Genomic DNA, 18,732 nt, shown 5'->3' with positions numbered 1-18,732 from the left:
CGAGTGTCCCATGTGCGCGCCCGGCAGAGGGAGTACAGAGAGAGGACATCCCAGCCGCAGATCTCAGCGACCGAGTGCCGGACACCGACCTGGAGACCCAGATCCTCGTACAAGGTGAGCTACTTTGCCGCTGACAGCGGGAGACCCAGAACGGCGTTGGGGGTGGGTGGGTGACTTCCCAACAACTCCATCTAATTCTGGGGGGGCACTTAACCAGTGCCATGGTGGCATTCCACGCATTGGGCGGAACCCTAAGGTCAGCAGTTTGAAACCACCAGCCACTCTGTGGGAGAGAGAGGAGGCTTTCTACTCCCATCGAGAGGTTCAGTCTTGGAAAGTTCTACCTGGGCCTAGAGGGTCCCTGGGTTGGCATTCACACTATGGCAGTGAGCTTGGGTGGTGTGTGTTTTTTTGAACACTGCCTGGCCCGCCACCATCCTCACACACTTTTATATTTGAGCCCATGGATGTAGCCACTGTGTCCGTCCATTATTGAGTCTTCCTGTTTTTTGCTGCCCCTCCACTTTACCGAAGAAGCCCCGGTGGAGTAGTGGTTACCGGTTGGACTGCTAACCACAAGGTCTGCAGTTCCAAACCACGAGCTGCTCCTCAGGAGAAAGACAAGGCTTTCCAGGCCCGTAAAGAGTTACAGTCCCAGAAACTCACAGGGGCAGCAGTTCTGCAGTGTCCTACGGGGACTCGATGAGTCAGCTGTGCCCTGATGCCAGTGAGGTGTTTTGTTTTCGTTTTCCCTTCCTCTTTAGTCTACTTGACCAAGCATGATGTCCTTCTCCAGGGACTGGTCTCTCCTGATCACACGTCCCAAGTACGTGAGACAAAGTCTCGCCTTCCTTGCCCCTAAAGAGCATTCTGGCTGTACTTCTGCCAGGACAGATTTGTTGGCTCTTTTGGCAGTCCGTGGTACTTTCAATATTCCTCACCAGCACAATCGTTCAAATGCATCCATTCATCTTTGGTCTTCTTTATTTAGTGTCCAACTTTCACACGCACACGAGACCACTGAAAACCACCCTGGTGCACTCAGGCGCACCTTAGTCCTCATAGCAACCGCCTTGCTTTTCACACATTCAGAAGGCTTTGGGCCGCATGTTTCCCTAATGCAGCGCATCATTTGATCTCTTGACTGCTGCTTCCGTGAGCCTCGATTGTGGACCCACGCAAGATAAAATGCTCGACAACTTCAGCCCTTTCTCCGCGTGTCGTGCTGTTACCTATCGGTCCAGTTGTAAGGGTTTTTGTTGTTTGTTTTTACATTGAGTTGTCATCCATACTTGAAGGCGGCAATCCTTGGTCTTTCTCAGCAAGTGCTTCAAGTCCTCCTCACTTTCAGCGAGCAAGACTGTCCTCTGCCCATCCCAGGTCACAGAGCCGGTGTTAGGCAGGGTTCTCTAGAAAACCAGAACCAGGACACTTATATATACAAAGGGGAGGTTTATATAGCGAGAAGGAATACAACTCTGCAATACAGAGGGCTCAGGCCAACTCACTTTCGGAGGATAGTTACTCTACTGAAGCTCCCTTCCAACTCGCCAGCCACTGGTGCAAAGTCAAGGAAGCAGACAGGGAAGTGACTGGCAGGAGGTCACACGCAAGATAAGCAGCGTCAGGCAGCAGGCAGCAGACGGGCAAGGCTGGGTGGCGCAGCAGGGGGATGAGATGTTGAGGCGGAGCCATGGCCAGCAGCACAGCAGCATGGGAAGCAGGTTGTGCAGGAGCCTTAAGGTGTACGGATGCACAGTGCACGGCACAGCGGCACAATCTACGGCGACCTGTCCACGGGTTGGCTCGGCCCACTGGTAGCCAGCCCACAGTTGAGACAGAGCAGCTAACACAGGCAGCAGTGTGCTGGTCCGATCACCGGGGAGAAAGCGAGAGAGATGCCAGCCTCAGAGAGCCATTTATCTCAGTTGCCCTCCAGTCAAGCTGCAACCTGATCAACAGGCGAATCTCTGCCTACATGTTCCTAGAGAGCCATGTTGGCCCACAAAATATGATCCCAGCACCCCATGGCGGGGCAGGTCGCAGGGCAGGACTGCTTCCTAGGGGGCTGGGTTGTCAGACACGGGTCACTAGAGCTTTCTACAGATCCCTCACTCTCATCAAGGTGGTTCTATAGCAACTCTGTCCGGCAGCGGAGGACTGACTCTGTGGGTTTCCAAAACGAACTCTTCGAGACTAAAAAGCCTCGTTTTCCCAGGAGGCCACTGGTGATTTCGAACTGAACTTGCGGTTAGCAGCCCAAGTAACTGCTAGCCACCAGGAAGACTCCGTGTGTAGCTGCAGAAGTCTCTCCTTTATACAGGCTCCCTTTAGGATGTGCAGCCACCCCCTCCCTCAGTTGCCCCCGAGCCACTGGGTCAACACTGGCCTCAGGCTGGGATGCTACAGAGGGGCCCTAACCCTCCTCACCCGACGGTGGGTCATCTGCCTGGTGTGCTGTCTCCGCTCCCCACCAGGGACCCCGGTGGCGCAGATGGCGGAGGATGCCATCGACGGGGAGCGGCTGAAGCACCTCATCGTGACGCCCTCGGGCTGCGGCGAGCAGAACATGATCGGCATGACGCCCACGGTCATCGCGGTGCACTACCTGGACCACACGGAGCAGTGGGAGAAGTTCGGCCTGGAGAAGCGCCAGGAGGCTCTGGAGCTCATCAAGAAGGGTGGGCACAGGCCACAGAGCCTCGCCTGCAAAGGCCCGCCCCTTCCGGCGCCCCCTGAGGCCTAGGACCACCTCTCCCGCTCAGCACCTGCCCTTCTCTGAGCCGCCCCCACCCCCTCTAAAGAATCCTCTCCTGGTGCCGTCCCCAGAGGCCCCTCCCTTGCGATGCCCTTCCCCTCTCCTGAAAGCCCTCGTCCCCTCCTTCCTCTGTGGTCCAGCTCTGCCCATGTAAGTTCCCTTCCTGAGATGCTCCCTTTTCCTGAAAGAGCCCCTCTTTCCTCTCGAAAACCCTGTCCCATCACCTGAGTCTCTCCCCACCGAGGTGCACCCCGGCCCCACCGCCCTCAGTGAGAACCCCTCTTTCCCGCAGGGTACACCCAGCAGCTGGCCTTCAAACAGCCCAACTCCGCCTATGCCGCCTTCCTGAACCGGCCATCCAGCACCTGGTGAGGCTCCAAGGTTGGGCGTGGGGACCCCTAGTGCTCAGAAAAGCCTGCGCGTGGCAGACAGGAGTCCAGCCAGGCTCCGCCTCTCGCTGCTCATTGGTTGACTGGGACGCTTAGTCCTCCTCAGTCCCCCTGCGTCACTGCTCATTGGTGCACTGGAATGGCGCCTGCTTACTCTGTGCCCACTTCCAGGCTGACGGCCTACGTCGTCAAGGTCTTCTCTCTGGCTTCCAACCTCATCGCCATCGACTCCTTGGTCCTCTGCGGGGCGGTCAAATGGCTGATCTTGGAGAAGCAGAAGCCGGATGGCGTCTTCCAGGAGGACGGGCCAGTGATCCACCAAGAAATGATTGTAAGCGGCTGGGATGGGGCTCAGAAGTCAGAGATAGATGCAAAATGGAATGGGGACCCCTCGTACAGGAAGCACCAAGAAGTTCATGCAACCAAGGGCAGGACCCTCCAGAAAGCGGGGAGCTGCCAGGAAGCCCCCTCTCCCACTTAATCCACCCATGCCCCTCTCTCACCCTGCTCTTTGGATGATTCTCAATCAAAAGCAACTCTTTCTCCCATCTCCTTGCCCCACCCCTTTGATTCATTCACCCCCATCCCACACCTGCAGCCTGGCAAAAGCAAAAGCCCCCTCCAGGCCATTGGCCCGCAGCCGCCCCCAGATTCTTATCTGCTATTCGGCAGCACCTGCCCCTGAATTGCTCAAATCTGCTTAGCTCACTGCTCCGAAGCTTCCAGGGCTGCCCATTGCTCTTAAACAGAACACTCCTTACCGTGGGGGTCCCTGCAAGTGTGGGCCCCAGACCCGCAGCAGAATCGCCTGCCTGGGAACTTGTTAGGAATGCATATTCTGGGCTGAGCCCCAGACCTTGGAATCAGAGGCTCCGGGACGTGGGGTGGTGGAGGTGGGGGTTCAGCAAGTCCCAGGCGGGGCTGCCGTCTACTCAGTTCTGTAGGGTCACTGTGCATCAGAATCGACTCGATGGCAGGAATTTTAAAAAAATTAATCTTTACAAAGCCCAACTGTTTCGGCTCTCCCGACAGTTCATTCCCAAGCCCTGCCCACATCTTCACTGGGTGGCCCAGTTTGGAATGACCTATCTGTGGATGAGCTGGTTGGTTCATGTCTTGTCACCCCTACTAGGGTGGGAGGTGGGGAGGGGACTTTCTGAGGGCTGGGGTAGCTGTTGTTGTCAGGTACCATCAAGTTGGTTCCGACCCATAGCGACCCTGTGCACCGGAGAAGGACTCACTGCCCAGTCCTGCGCCATCCTCACCACTGCGTAGGCCTGAGCCCATGGTGGCAGCCACTGTGTCCATCCATCTCGTTGAAGGCCTTCCTCTTTCTTGCTGCCCCTTCACATTACCAAGCATGATGTCCTTCTCCAGGGACTGGTCTCTCTTGACAACCTGTCCAAAGTATGTAAGACGAAGCCTCACCACCCTTGCCCCTCAAGAGCTCTCTGGCCGAACACCTTCCAAGGCACATTGGTTTGTCCTTTGAGCAGTCCCTGGTACTTTCAGGATTCTTCTCCAGCACCACAATTCAAATGCATCACTTCTTCTTAGCTCTTTCTTAACCAATGTCCAACTGTCACATGCTTATGAGGCAATCGAAAATACCACGGCTTGGGTCAGGCGCACCTTAGCCGGAAAAGTAACCTCCTTGCTTTTCAATACTCTAAAGAGGTCTTGTGCAGCAGGTTTACCTAAGGCAGTGTGCCTCTCTTTTGTTCCCTGTCACTGCTGTTGGGTTCTGTGGGGCGGGGTTAGAGCCAGGTTTCCACCCACCACCACCTTCTCCATGACCTCATCACTGCGGCTGTCCAAAAAACACCTTCAAACAAATGAACGGAATGCTGCAGCCTTTGGCTATGGACAGCGTAGAACTACCCCCTAGGGTTTCCAAGGTCATGAATCTTTACAGAAGCAGACTGCCACATATTTCTCCTGGGGCATCTCTGGTGAGCGGATTTGAACCACCAACCTTTTGGGTGATAGTTAAGTTCTTTAACCAGTGTACCAGGCCGGAACACTGAGTTCTCAGGCAAGGCTGGAAGAGAGGATGGTTTTAAAAGAAATGTATTCTCTCACTGTTAAAACAGAAGTCAAACTCCCTGCCGGAGTCAATTCTGACACAGCAGCCCTCAAGGGCAGCGTGTGGGGATGGGTTTCCAAGACGGGAGTAGAAAGCCTCATCTTTCGCCCTTGAAGGGGCTGGTGGTTTCCAAGCAGTTGACCTTGCTGTTGACAGCCCAACCACCTGACAGCACCTAGGCCACTTCTCACAGTTAAGGCATCTGGAAATCTGAATTCAGGGCGCGGGCTGTAATGGAATCCGAATTCAGGGCACGGGCTATACCGGAAGGCTTTGTCTCAGAGAGGGCGCCCCGCGCAGGTTCTTGCTTCTAATTCCTCTTCCTGGTTCCATTGAGACACGCACTTGGCTTGGCATCTATCTAACCCTCTCTGTGCTCGCTTGTTTAATAAAATTTGTATAGCTTCCGAGAAATCTGCACCACATACACTTACTTATTCACACAACAGACAAGCCATGGCCAAATGAGATCATTTCTAGTACCAGCAAAACAAACCCCACTGCAGAATCTGACACCTTAGCGACCCTGTTAGGGCAGAGCAGAACTGTTGCTTTCGGCTTTACGAATCTGTCAGTCTTTACAGGAGCAGACAACCTCCATTCAAGAGGCTTTACAACACATTGGTGGGAGGGGGACAGTCTTCCTGGCGCACCCAGGGAGTGTACTGGATGTGAGAACACCTACCCTTGCTTCCCATTCCCCATGCTAGGGTGGCTTCCGGAACACCAAGGAGAAGGATGTAGCCCTCACCGCCTTCGTGCTGATCGCGCTGCTGGAAGCTAAAGACATCTGCGAATTGCAGGTCAACGTAAGTGTCCCTCTTTCTTCTCTTTCCGGTGCCCACGCCCCTTGCCCTAACGGTGAGGCCCAGCCTAACCAGTGACCAGACTGGGTCCCGCCCTTAGCTGTTCATTGGTTTGCTGGGACGTCACTCTCCTGGTTCCGGAGTTTATTGGCTTACTGCAATATGTCGTCCTACCACTCCTCCAATCTGACACCAACCCAGATCGGACTCCACCCCTCGCTGCTCATTGGCTGGCTGGGAGGGCATCTTCTGCATCCCACAACCTATTGGTTCCTGCAGTGCTTAGTCTAGAGATGGGCACTTGTTAGGTGCTGTGAATGGCTTTAGACTCTTGAGCGGTCCTTCTGGGGTTTCAAAAAGTTCGTGGAATCATGGATTTAAAGGATGGAATTCTTCCACGAACCTTTTGAAGGTTTTGAACCTTTTGAACCTCAGGATGTGCAACAGAATGAAACACTGCCTAGTCCTGCGCCATCCTCGCAATTGTTAGTTTCAGCCCATTCTTGCAGCGCCTGGGTCGATCCACTTCGTGGAGGGCATCCTCTTTTTTCCGCTGCCTCTCTACTTTACCAAGCACGCGGCCCTTCTCCAGGGACTGGTCTCTGGACCAGATCACGTGTCCAAAGCACTTGAGACACAAGCTTGCCATCCTTGCTTTTAAGGGGCCCTCCAGCGGTGCAAGGGGCTTCACAATGTTCGGGGAGCCACACGAAAAGAGAATGGAATGTCTCCACAAACTCTCTGAAGCCGCTTTCCTCGCACTTATTCTAAGACTCGCATTCTGGCAAGTTCCAGCCCTCCGCGTGCTTGGGCGTCCCTGGGCCCAGTGGCTGTAGTAACAGCTAGCACCCCAGTTACGGTGGAGCGGACTCTGCCTCACAGCGTGCCCAAGCGGGTCAGACTAGAACAACGTTCGGGGGCGTTTTCGATGGCGGTGAGATTTTGGAAGTTACCACCAGCCCTTTTTTGTAAGGCAAGTGACCAAAACCCTGAACCATTTGGACACGGAGAACATCAGGCACAGGCCAGACTGGCCAAAGAGTTCATGAATTCGCCCCTGAGGTGATGGGCTAGAACGCCTTCTCTTTGGGGAGTGTGAGGGTTTTGGGGGCGCGAAACGGAATTAAAGATCCAATTGGTAAAGTTCTAGAAGCAGGCTTTATTGAGAAGCTTGCGGGCGGGTTCAATAACTCACGTATTGAGCTAATGAAACCGCGCGAGGGGAATTTCTGGCTGCGTTTTTATATCCCCTGGTGGCAGGCACAGCTGCACACAGGGACTTCAAAGGGAAGCGCTCATTAATTTTATCTATAGGTCCGCCCGGGATGGGTGGAATAAACACATCTTCAAGGGATGCAGGGAAGTGGTCGTTAATCTTATCTATAGGAACCGGGGCAGGTGAAGTAAACATATCTTCAAAGAACATTCTTTCTCGGGGATGTCTGGTTCTCAGAACTGGTGATTTTCAACGAGGGGAGGGGAGTCCGATGTGAGGGAGGCCCATGAGAGGTGAGTTCTGAGAACCAAGAAGGTGCCAGATTCAAAATGGAGTCCCTTGTGCCAAGACCAGGCAGGGAGGTGGGTGCTATTAGCTGGTATTGATGACACTGCCCACCCCTGAGGCTACAAGGGCAGCAGTTGGTGGCAGCGATGCCCACCTGACCAGGAATACGGCCCCTCCCTCACAGAGCCTCGGAGGCAGCATCAACAAGGCCAGAGACTTCCTGGAAGCCAATTACATGAACCTGCAGAGGCCCTACACCATTGCCATCGCCGCGTACCCGCTGGCCCAGCTGGGAAAACTAGAGGAGCCCCTGCTCGGCAAATTCCTGAAAACGGCCAAAGGTGAGGCGCAGCAGGGGCAGAGGCGGGACTCAGGAGAGTGACCCCAAGCTGGACAATGGCTCCAGGCCCAGCTATCGTGAATGTCGCAAGGGCGAGCAAAACCAGACATTGAGGTCCGCTGCACCCTTCTTTCTTCAAGGCTGCACCGAAAATGGCTCACACCACAAGTTCTAACCTCGGCCAGACCCGAGTGCAAACCCTGACCCGCTACCATCGCCCTGGGTGGCCTCCTACAGGTCACGTGACCTCTGAAAGCTTTCTTTGCTCAGCTTCAGACGGTAACTACATCCTCAGGAGGTTGTGAAGGTTCTGCGAGCTGTTTGTTGTTGTTGTTGTTAGGAGCCGCCCGGCCCCACACTACCCTCACCATGGTCCTATTTCTGAGCCATGCTTGCAGCCCCTGCGGCCATCCATCCATCACGCCAAGGGTCTTCCTCTTTCTCACTGCCCTTCTTATCCTTGACCAAGCATGATGTCCTTCACCAGGGACTGGTCTTCATGACAATATGCCCAAAGTACGTGAGAGGAGGTCTCACCCACCTTGCTTCTCCTTTTTCAATCATTTTATTGGGGGCTCGTACAACTCTTGTCACAATCCATCCATGGTGTCAAGCACATCTGTACATTTGTGGCCATCATCATTCTCAAAACATTTTTTTTTCTACTTGAGCCCTTGGTATCAGCTGCTCATCCCTCCCCACCCCCACCTACCCCCATCCCCCAGCCCCATCCTTGCTACTAAGGAGTGCTCTGGGCTGTACTTCTTTCGAGACGGATTCTGTTTGTTCTTTTGGTAGTCACGGATTCCAGGGAGAAATGTAGGTTAGAGCGAGTCTGGTACTGGATGTGAGCCCCGGAACTGATGTGATCATATTGACACTAAAGTTATAGGTGGTGCAATGGTTAAGCATGTGATGGCTAATGGGAAGGTTGGGGGTTCAAACCTACCCGGTGGTTCTGAGGGAGAAAGACCTGGCAATCTAATCCTAAAATGATGAGAGTCAAGTACACTCCCAGAGGATAGTTCTGCTCTGACACAAGAGGTCGCCATAGACCCACGACAAGCACGTCACCATTACCTCCAGGGCAGTGCCTCTTTGGGCCACTGCTGCCCATCTCTTTGCTCAGCAGTGGCACAATCATCCACAGCCGGGACATGGCAAGGTGGGCATCTTCACACCACAGAAACTGGCACTCGCTCCCACTCAGCAATCAAAAAGCACGCGGAAGTCAGACGGTGAAGACAGAAGAGGTCAGAGGCAAATGGACACCTCTGAGTCCCGGTGCTGGAGAACAGTTCATATTCTCGGGCACGTCCGGAGAACAAACTTCTTCTCCTATAAAGATGACGGCGTTGAAGCTCTATGACGTGGCTCCACTCTGTCCCAGGGGTCACCCTGAGTCTAAATCAACTTGAGGGCATTCAACAAGGGGCTCCAGTGCGCGGGAACAGCCTGTCCCAAGGCGCAGAGGTCAGAACGAGCATGGCAAATCTATCTAGGGACCCTCCCTGTTGTTCAGTGGGGTTGAAGGTCAAACACGTAAAAAGGAGGAGTCAGGATTGATGAAGAACGAGTGTGAGGTCGGGAGCCCACAGATGGAGAGACGGGATGCCTGAGCACCAAGAGGTTCTACCGGGTGCCGTCTTGTTGATTCTCGCTCATGGTCGTGACCCATGTTGTGTCAAGAGTTCCTCCACAGGGTGCTCAACGGCTGTGACCTTTTACAAGTTGAGATGGCCAGGACTTTCTTCTGAGTCTCCTGCAGGTGGACCCGAACCTTCAACCTTCTTGGTTAGCCACCAAGAGTGCATCCACCCTTGGGGGTACCAAGAGGTCCTAGCGGGCGTTCTTGTCTGAGCTGTCTCTCAGCCATCACCGGGCTGGGAGAACTGTGAGCACTGGGGGTTCTCTCCGCAGACAGGAACCGCTGGGAGGAGCCTGGTCAGCAGCTGTACAACGTGGAGGCCACCTCCTACGCCCTCTTGGCCCTGTTGTCTCTCCGAGACTTTGACTCTGTGCCTCCCGTCGCCCGCTGGCTCAATGAACAGAGATATTATGGAGGTGGCTATGGCTCCACCCAGGTAAGTGGCTCCCTGAGTCCCAGGCACCTGCATCTCGACCTCCTCTAACCGCCCACTGCCCCATTGGGGCAGATAAGCTGAGCCCAGAGAGGCAGTTCCATCCCAGGAGGACGCTGATTGGGGTGGGATTGAGCAACGTGCTTTTTCTCAGTTGCAACTTGCCTGTGAGTTCTAGACTATCTTCTTGATGCCTCAAGGTGTGTTCCACTCCCTCCTCTCCCTCTTGGTGTGTAGAGGGAGACACCCACCTGTTCTGGGCCCAGGTTCAGGTGTAAGCTTCTCCACCGTCCCCTTTGCCCCAATCCCAGAATGTTCTAAACCTCCAGTGGTGGGGAGTGGGGCCTGTGTGTAGGTTCTAAAAGCCAGGTTCTAGGTTATCCTATGGCCTATTCAAAGCAGCTCACCCCCTGTTGGGTTCTAGACCAGTTCTGGATTTCCTGGACCCCTCATTCTGTCCCCTGACTCCTAGCGGGTTCTAGAGCATGGCCCCCAGCAACTTCAGGCTCCATCACAGTCCACTTTGACCTCCTCCTTTTTTGCTGGGCTCTCCATCCCATCCTGACCATCCCCAGGCCCAGGTCTGACATCACCAGGCCCGGATCTGATATCACCAGGCCTGGGCGTGACATCACCAGGCCTGGATCTGAATCTCTCCCCTTCTGAGATCCTAGATCTTCTGCTCAGTGTCACCAGGTTCCAATTGGCTTCCTTGCACGAAGGGGCTCAAAATGCACCCACCGTGCCCATGCCCTGCTCTGGGATGCACTCCTCCAGGGGTTCTTGAGAGACCGCGCTGATGCTCAGCATGGCCCGACACCAAGTCTTGTCCTTACCCTCTCCTCTGTGACTCTCTGGCTTGAAGAGTTCTCGGACATATCCTCTAGGTTAGCCATCGCCTTCATGCCCCCAAACCCCAGTCAGAGCCCCTCCCTGCCTCAGCAAGGTCTAGAACTCACCCTCAGTGTCCCCAGATCCCCCGATCTGCCACCTGAGCTCTGCATGAGTGCTAGGTCACTGTCGTCTGGCTGCTAGTCTCTTGGCCCCACATGGGCTCAAATCACTTTCGAACTACCTGCTCTGGCTCCCGTTCTCACCTCCTTTCTCTCTGGGGGGGTTTCTAGGCCACCTTCCTGGTGTTCCAGGCCTTGGCTCAGTACCAGAGGGACGTCCCCGACCACAAGGACCTGAACCTGGATGTGTCCATCCACCTGCCCAGCCGCAGTTCTAAGATCGCCTACCGCATCCAGTGGGAGTCCGCCAGGCTGCAACGGTCGGAATCGGTCAGTCCTCCTGCCTCTGGGCCTCCTTGTTCTGGTTTGCTCTTTGTACCCAGCCAGGGTCTACTGGAAGGGCAGAGGGGACACGTGTCAGGAAAGCACTCAGCAAGCACTCTCTGTTCTCTCCCCCTCCCCCCCTCCTTGCAGACCAAGGAAAATGAGGAATTCACATTGACAGCCAAAGGGAAGGGCCAGGGCACCTTGTCGGTAAGGAATGTAGGGAGGCACATCTCTCCGCCCTCTGTGTCCTGGAGGGGATCCTCTCTCTCCTGTCCTTGGCCATCCCTAGGCTCAGCGTCTCAGACCTCATGACCCCCCACCCACACTCCCACCCCCAGGTGGTGACAATGTACCATGCCAAGCTCAAAGACCACCTCTCCTGCAAGAAGTTCGACCTTCGGGTGGACCTCCGCCCTGCTCCTGCTACAGGTAAAAGGAAGCAAGAGTCCCCCACTTGGACTTGAACTCCCGAACCTCCAGCCTCCACACCTTAGCCCCCCTTCCCCTTAGCCCCCCTTCCCCCTGCCACAGCTTCTCATGTCTCTGCCTCCCTCCCATGCCTTTTCTAGTCAAGAAGCCGCAGGATGCTCAGAGCACCATGATCCTGAGTATCTGTGTCAGGTGAGAGGCTGGGCCGCTGGCGGGCGTTCGTGTCTGCTGCTCCCCCCACCCCCATCCCCGCCGTCTGCCACAGTCTGCACATCTCAAGAGCCTACCGGGCATCTGCCAACTGCGGCCGAGTCACCTCCCACTTCGGGGGATTCCCCCCACGCCCCAGGTCAGAGCAGAGCTGAGCCCCCGAGGGTGGCCCAGGGCCGGGTTCGAAGCCGGAGGTCTCCAGGCCTTTCTTCCCAGGCACTTCCCGGTGGACTCCAAGCTCCAACCTTGTAGGTAGCTGCCTCAAGGAGGAGGCTGGCTGCTCGTGTAACCCAGGGCCTCCCAGAGCTCCCCTGGGGTGTTGGCTTTTGTCCCGTTTGCCAGCGTCACTTCCAGGTAACGCCTTCGTCTCTTCCTCGTTGGGCTTCTGGTTGTTCAGGTGCCCTTGAGTCGGCTGCGACCCTTGAGGACGATGACCCAGAACCAATCATTGCCCGGTCCCGCCATCCTCACCATGGCCCTGTGTTTGAGCCCGCTGTAGCAGCGACTGCGAGCCCACTTGCAGCCATCTCCCCAAGGGCCTTCCTCTTTTCCCCACCCACCCCTGCACTTGACCGAGCACGATGTCCTTCTCCAGGGACTGGTTTCTCCTGACCACACGTCCAAAGTCTCCCCATCCTTGCCTCTCAGGAGCACTCCGGCCTCACTTCTTCCAACCCAGATCGGTCTGTCCTTTGAGCAGTCCACAGTGCTCTCCATATGCTTCTCTCGCACCACGAGCAAATCGCATCGCTTCTTCCACCTTCCTCATTCACTGTCCCACTGTCACATGCATACGAGGCCACTGAAGCTACCATGGCCTGGCTACGGCCAGAATGCTTCCCTTAGAAGAGGACGGCCCTGGACGAGATGGATGGACACAGAGGCTGCAGCCACGGGTTCAAACCTAACAACCACTGGGAGGAGGGCGGGCACAGGGCCGGCGCTGTCTCCTTCTGTTGATTCAGAACCGGCTCAGACGGCATCTAACCACGGCACCACCCGAGCGACCCCCTGTGACAGAGGAGTGCTGCCCCCAGGTGGTCAGTCATCTTGGCAGGAGCAAGTCGCCAAGCCTGTCCTCCTGCTGGGTGGCTGAGCGGGTTCGAGCCGGCCCTTAACCACCCTTAACCACCGGCGGCTTAACCACTGCATCACCAGGGCTCCTTACCACTGCATTCCTTTTCTCTTCTCCTGCTGGGAACATGTTCCCTGCAAGCTCCTACCCCTCTTGGCTGGGATGCAGAAGCCTTAGTGCCACCCTCCACTCAGCCAGCACCCACTCAGCCAGACACTGATCCCCGAGGCTTGACCCCTGGTGCTCTGTCCCATCCAGGTACCTGGGACAGCAGGATGCCACCATGTCGATCCTGGACATATCCATGATGACCGGCTTCTCCCCTGACACCAGTGATCTGGACTTGGTAGGAAGGGCTTGGGCTTGGGATTGGTGGGAAGGGGCCTGGGATCTGGAAGAGACTGGGGGCCTGGGGGAGGGCCCAGGAGTGATGCTCACAAGGCCCCTCCCTCCCTAGTTGAGCAAAGGCATCGACAGGTACATCTCCAAGTACGAGATGGAGAAGGCCTTCTCTAACAAGAACACCCTCATCATCTACATGGACAAGGTAAGGCTACCTGGACGCCACGTCTTCTCACTGCCTTGGTCTCCTGGCTAGGCCAGTCACAGGCGAACGGAGCAGTGGGGAGGGCACATGCAAAACAAGGGGCTGAACCCAGGAACACAGCCCCTGAGTGGCGCAGACTGCTTAGCGCTGGATGGCTAGTTGGAAAAGGCTGAGTGTGGGAATCCACCCGAGGCATCTCGGGAGACTGGCCTGACAGTCTGCCCCAGCCTTGGGTGCCCTGTGGAACGCAGTCCTGCTGTGATCCCTGTGGGACCACCTGGAGTCAGAATCGACCGCAGGGCAACTCACAATGATCAGTTATTATTCATGACAGACAGAGTAGGCCAGCAGTGATGGCTGAGCGGGTCAGTTTTTGGATGGTGCAAATGGGTCCCTCGTTCCCCACCAACACTTACTGAAAGGTTGGCGGTTCGAACCCACTGAAAGGCATGCTTGGAGACAGGCCAGTTGTGTTGTTTCTGAAAGTTCGTGACTTAGAGACCCCCATGAGACAGGACGACTCTGTCTGCGCCATCAGTCAGAATGGACGAGATGGCACCAGAACAGTTCCCACCAGCCCATGTCCCTCGGCACCATATCAGCCTAGTATCTTGGTTCTGTAGTGTGGCTGGAACAAAAATACCAAAAGGGGGAGGCTTTATGGAACAGAACATTCATTTTATCACAGCTTAAGGCTCACTCACTCACTCAGTCCCCTCCATCGAGTTGATGGTGACTCGTGGAGAGCCATGAAGGACAGGTAGAGCAGCCCCTGTGGGTTTTTGAAACTGCGACTCGTTACGGGAGTAGAAACCCTCATCCTTCTCCTGACAAACAACTGGTGGTTTTGAACTGCAGACCTATGCCACCAGAGCTTCTCAGTTCAAGGATCAATTCAATTCATTGCCATCAAGTGGATTCCAACTCATAAGGCTCCATCAGACAGGGTAGAACGGCCCCTGTGGGTTTCCGAGACTATAGCTCTTTATGAGAGTAGCAAGTCCTTATTGTTGTCCCTCAGGATGGCTGGTAGTATCAAACTGCTGACCTTGTTAGCAGCCCAACCCTCACCACGACACCACCAGGGCTCCTCAGTCCAAGGCTCGGAGTCTGAACTCAGGGGAAGACTGTTCATCTGCACTGGAGAAACTGCTTGGTCTCAGCTTCTTGTCACTCCCCCGCGTGGCATCACTTTGGCACAGTCTGGGCTTCCTGGCGTCCCAGCCAAACCTATTCCTCTTACATCTCAGAAGTGACCGGCTTAACACACTCTCTACCTGGGTGTGGCCTCGTTAGCATAACAAATAACCCACGTTCCAAATTCGAGTATACCCATGGCCCTCCAGTTAACTACCACTCATAGGGACCCTATAGAACAGAACAGAACTGCCTCATAGGATTTTTGAGACTCTACGGCTTCATGGGAACAGACAACCTCATCTCTCTCCCTTGAAGCAGCTGGTGGGTTTGAACCACTGACCTTCTGGTGAGCAGCCCAATTCTTAACCCACTGCACCGCTAGGGCCCCTTTCGCAGGAACAAGGGTCAGGGTTTCCGTGACACATATTTTTGGAGAACAAAATTCCATCCCTAATAGACAGCACCAGTAACACTCACCACTGTCACAAAGGCCTGACGAACTTAAGCACTGAAGAAGGTCGTGCTTTGCACTCCTGTGACATATAACTGGTAAGAGGGCTGAGGCGGGGGCTCAGCTCCATTCTGTCACTCAGAGACCCAACTTCCTTCCATCGTGTGGCTCGGCCAACCCTACTGTCTTCAATCCCTTCCTTCTAGCAGAAACAGGAGCCATTCCTGGGTGGGGTTTACGGGTAAAGAAAGCAGGCTGCTGTCCAGAATGTAACCACGTGGCCTCACCTAATGCAAATGAAGTCTGGGAGGTGTCTCCTCGCTTGGGCACCCGGGAGAAAAAGAACATTGATTCCTTGAAGGGCGCAGGTCCCTGCTGTCTCCCACCCACACCCCTCGGTTTCTCCACCACAGCTCCTACGCGCACTGTGCTCGGGTGGGGGTGGGGGGTGCAAACACACTGGGGCGTGAAGATGTGCTGGGCTGCTAACAGAAAGGTTGGTACTTTGAGCCCCACCCCAAGCAATACCTTGGGAAAAAGTCCTGGTGATCTGAAAGGTCAAAGCCCTGAAACCCCAGCAGGGGGTGGCGGGAGGGGGGGGCAGGGGGTGGACCAGCTCCACTCAGCAACAGCGAACCACGTCCACTCCCACGGATCCCTGCTAGATTCCTTCCTTCCTCGCCTCCCTCGTGCCCCCTCCCGTGCGGCCCGCTTACCACGCTCCTCTCCCTCCGCTCCAGATCTCACACAACAAAGAGGAGTGTCTGACCTTCAAAGTCCACCAGTTCTTCAAGGTCGGCCTTATCCAGCCTGGGTCTGTCAAGGTTTACTCCTACTATAACCTGGGTGAGTAGCCTTCCTTGGGGCGGAAGGTGGGGCCCCAGGGCTCTGCAGTGGGGGTGGGGGTAGTGTGAGGCTCTCACGGCTACAAGAATCTTGAGGGTCCATGAATTGAGGGTGTATGTTTCCTCAGGACCCTAGAACGGGGGCTGGGGGCCGGGGGGAGCAGCAGCAATAGACTTCTCCCTTTCCACCTGGGAGACACAGGTTCTCTTCATAGCCAGCTCACCTTAGGCCTGGCCGCCACCACCCCTGTCAGTGGAGGCTTACAGGCTGCTAGGGTGCTGCACGGATCCCAGTGGTAGTCTAGGGAGAAAGGCCCGGAAGTCGACTGCCCGAAAACCAGCCAGTGAAAACCCGGTCTGACCTGCAGCGGATCCCGTCAGGGACAGAGGGTCCCCTGGATGTACAAGGCCCGGGTATCTGAGAGTGGGGCAGTCTGAGGGCCCAGGATAAGGGAGGGCCAGGGACCCAGGACTGCGGTGTGCTGACCCGGCCCCCTCTCCTCTGCCCACAGAGGAATCCTGCACCAAATTCTACCACTCGGATAAGGAGGACGGGATGCTGGACAAGATCTGCCACAACGAGATGTGCCGCTGCGCTGAGGGTGCGGGGGCTGGGGCAGGGGTGGGGAGAGGGGTCGCTCACGGGCCCAGCCACCTGGGGGAGGGTGCCGACCACCACATGCCATGGCCACCAGGGGCCATGGCCACCCTAGTGTTGGGGGGCCCTGGATGAAATATCAGATGCTGATGATGGCCCCTCCCTTCCTCCCCCAGAGAACTGCTTCATGCGTCAGGCGGATGGCAAGGTCACCCTGGACCAACGGCTGGACAAGGCCTGCGAGCCAGGCGTGGATTACGGTGCGTGCGTGGAGGGAGGCAAGGCTGCCCCGGAGCGACTGTGTGGGCAGTGGGGTGTGTGCGCACGCACGCGCGCTAGACTGATAATGGTGGTGTGGCTGTGTGGATGAGACACTGTACACAGGAGGCATGGCCTTGGTTGTGTGTGAGAGGCTGTACAGCAGGGATGTGTGTGCGTATGAGAGAGAGACTTAGGATGAATGTGTGTGTGTGTGTGTGTGTGTATGTGTGTGTGAAAGAGACATGATAGGGACATGTGTGCATGCATTACATGAAAGAGACATGATAGGGACATGTGTGTATGAGAGACTTAGGATGAATGTGTGTATGTGCGTGAAAGAGACATGATAGGGATGTGTGTGTGTGTGTATGAGAGAGAGACTTATAATAGGTGTGCGCATGTATGCGTGTGAGAGAGAGACACTGGGTGGTATGCTGTATGTCAGACTAGTGTGTGTGTATGTGGAGAGAGAGAGAGAGACCTATGATAGGGGTATGTGCATGTGAGGACTGTATAGAAAGTGTGTTCTAAGACTATCCATCACAGGTGTGTGTGTGAGAGAGATCTGTGATGGGGTTGTGGGTGAGAGAGACTGGGAGATGTGATTTGTGTGACTGTACAGCAAGGGTGTGTATGAGAGAGAGAGAGTGTGTATGGACAGTATGGTTGTGTGAGAGAGCGAGAGCTTTATTATAGGGGTGTGTGAGAGATAGTCTGGGTGTGGTAGGTCCAGTTGTGTGTTAGACTGTACAGGATGGGTGTGCGAGAGAAAGAGACTTGATTAGGGCTGTGTATGTGAGAGCGAGACTATGGGGATGGTATTATGCTTGTGTAAAAGAAAGAGATTTAAGATAGGGATGTGCGTCACAGAGATGGTATATCTGGTGCGTTAGGCAGGGTTCACGAGAGAAATGAAACCAGGTCACTTGTGATTAGATAGATAGATTTATACAGCGAGAAGGAATTTAACAGCTAATTAGTCCACAAAGCAGTAGAGAGGGCTCAGTTCAACTCACTTCCATGGAACAGTTAATATACTGGAAGTCCTTTAACTCCTGTGGGCTGCCAGGTCCAAGGTCAAGGAAGCAGACAGCAGAGTCCTCCCTGGGCAAGGCAAGCTGAGTCTGCCCACAGGCAGCAAGCGGCAGGGTAGGTCACCAACAATCAGGGGCTTAGTGAAGCAGGCCCAGATGAGATATGCAGGCTGACAGGACCCACCTTCAGCTTGAGCTTCAGCCTCAAGCGCAAGCGATGTACACACCAGCAGCGTGGTGAAGCAAGGCTCGACGGAGCCTGAAGCTCTAGTGACAGGATCCACAGGTTGGCTTGGCCCGCAGGTGGTGTGGCTCACATGTTGAGACAGAGAACTAGCTACAGCAGCACCACGCACACTCCAGCACGTCTGATCACCAGAGAGCAAGAGAAACCGGGGGCGGGCCTTGCAGAGCCATTTATCTCTTTGCCCTCCAACCAACAAGTGACCTAATTAATCCCATGTGCTCCTATTGGCCAGGTTGGCACAATAAACCTAACTATCACAGCTGGTGTGATTGTGTGTGACACTATACAACACTATACACTATGCATCAAAGAGTGTGTGTAAGAGAGACTTTTGATAGGGTGTGTGTGAGAGAGACTGTATGGTCGTGTGCGGCACGATACAACAAGGGGGTGTGTAAGAGAGGGAGATAGGCTGTATGTGAGCTGGTGGCAGGCTGTGGCCACCTGGACACCTCAGGTTGGGGGAGCCAGGTGTGCTTGGGTGGGGGGCAAGGCTGCCTCAGAGCAGGCCCGTGCCCCTGACCCCATTTCCCCCTGCCCTACAGTGTACAAGACCAGGATGGTGAGGAAGGAGCTGTCCAACGATTTCGACAATTACATCATGGTCATCGAGCAGCTCATCAAATCAGGTCAGCCAGCGTCCCGCCCATG

General features: G+C 55.3%; 1 protein-coding gene across 1 annotated transcript in view; it reads left to right on the top strand.

Annotated features, from left to right (window-relative positions):
• Positions 1-18,732, top strand: part of C3 (complement C3) — a 40,939-nt gene that overhangs the window by 21,668 nt on the left and 539 nt on the right. The window contains exons 23-39 of the mRNA XM_004714235.2: positions 28-114; positions 2,478-2,681; positions 3,051-3,126; positions 3,319-3,478; positions 5,944-6,042; positions 7,728-7,884; positions 9,804-9,967; positions 11,089-11,247; positions 11,392-11,451; positions 11,583-11,673; positions 11,814-11,865; positions 13,217-13,304; positions 13,416-13,505; positions 15,837-15,942; positions 16,454-16,543; positions 16,716-16,799; positions 18,627-18,710. Of these exons, the coding sequence (XP_004714292.1) occupies positions 28-114; positions 2,478-2,681; positions 3,051-3,126; positions 3,319-3,478; positions 5,944-6,042; positions 7,728-7,884; positions 9,804-9,967; positions 11,089-11,247; positions 11,392-11,451; positions 11,583-11,673; positions 11,814-11,865; positions 13,217-13,304; positions 13,416-13,505; positions 15,837-15,942; positions 16,454-16,543; positions 16,716-16,799; positions 18,627-18,710 (1,851 nt within the window). The remainder of the gene's footprint in view (positions 1-27; positions 115-2,477; positions 2,682-3,050; positions 3,127-3,318; positions 3,479-5,943; positions 6,043-7,727; positions 7,885-9,803; positions 9,968-11,088; positions 11,248-11,391; positions 11,452-11,582; positions 11,674-11,813; positions 11,866-13,216; positions 13,305-13,415; positions 13,506-15,836; positions 15,943-16,453; positions 16,544-16,715; positions 16,800-18,626; positions 18,711-18,732) is intronic.

This window comes from Echinops telfairi, unplaced genomic scaffold (genome assembly GCF_000313985.2).
Source record: "Echinops telfairi isolate 266 unplaced genomic scaffold, ASM31398v2 ScPeMD7_7459;HRSCAF=8497, whole genome shotgun sequence".
NCBI lineage: Eukaryota > Metazoa > Chordata > Mammalia > Afrosoricida > Tenrecidae > Echinops > Echinops telfairi.
Note: the sequence above shows the minus strand (reverse complement) of the source record. Positions and strands in the feature narration are given on the sequence as shown.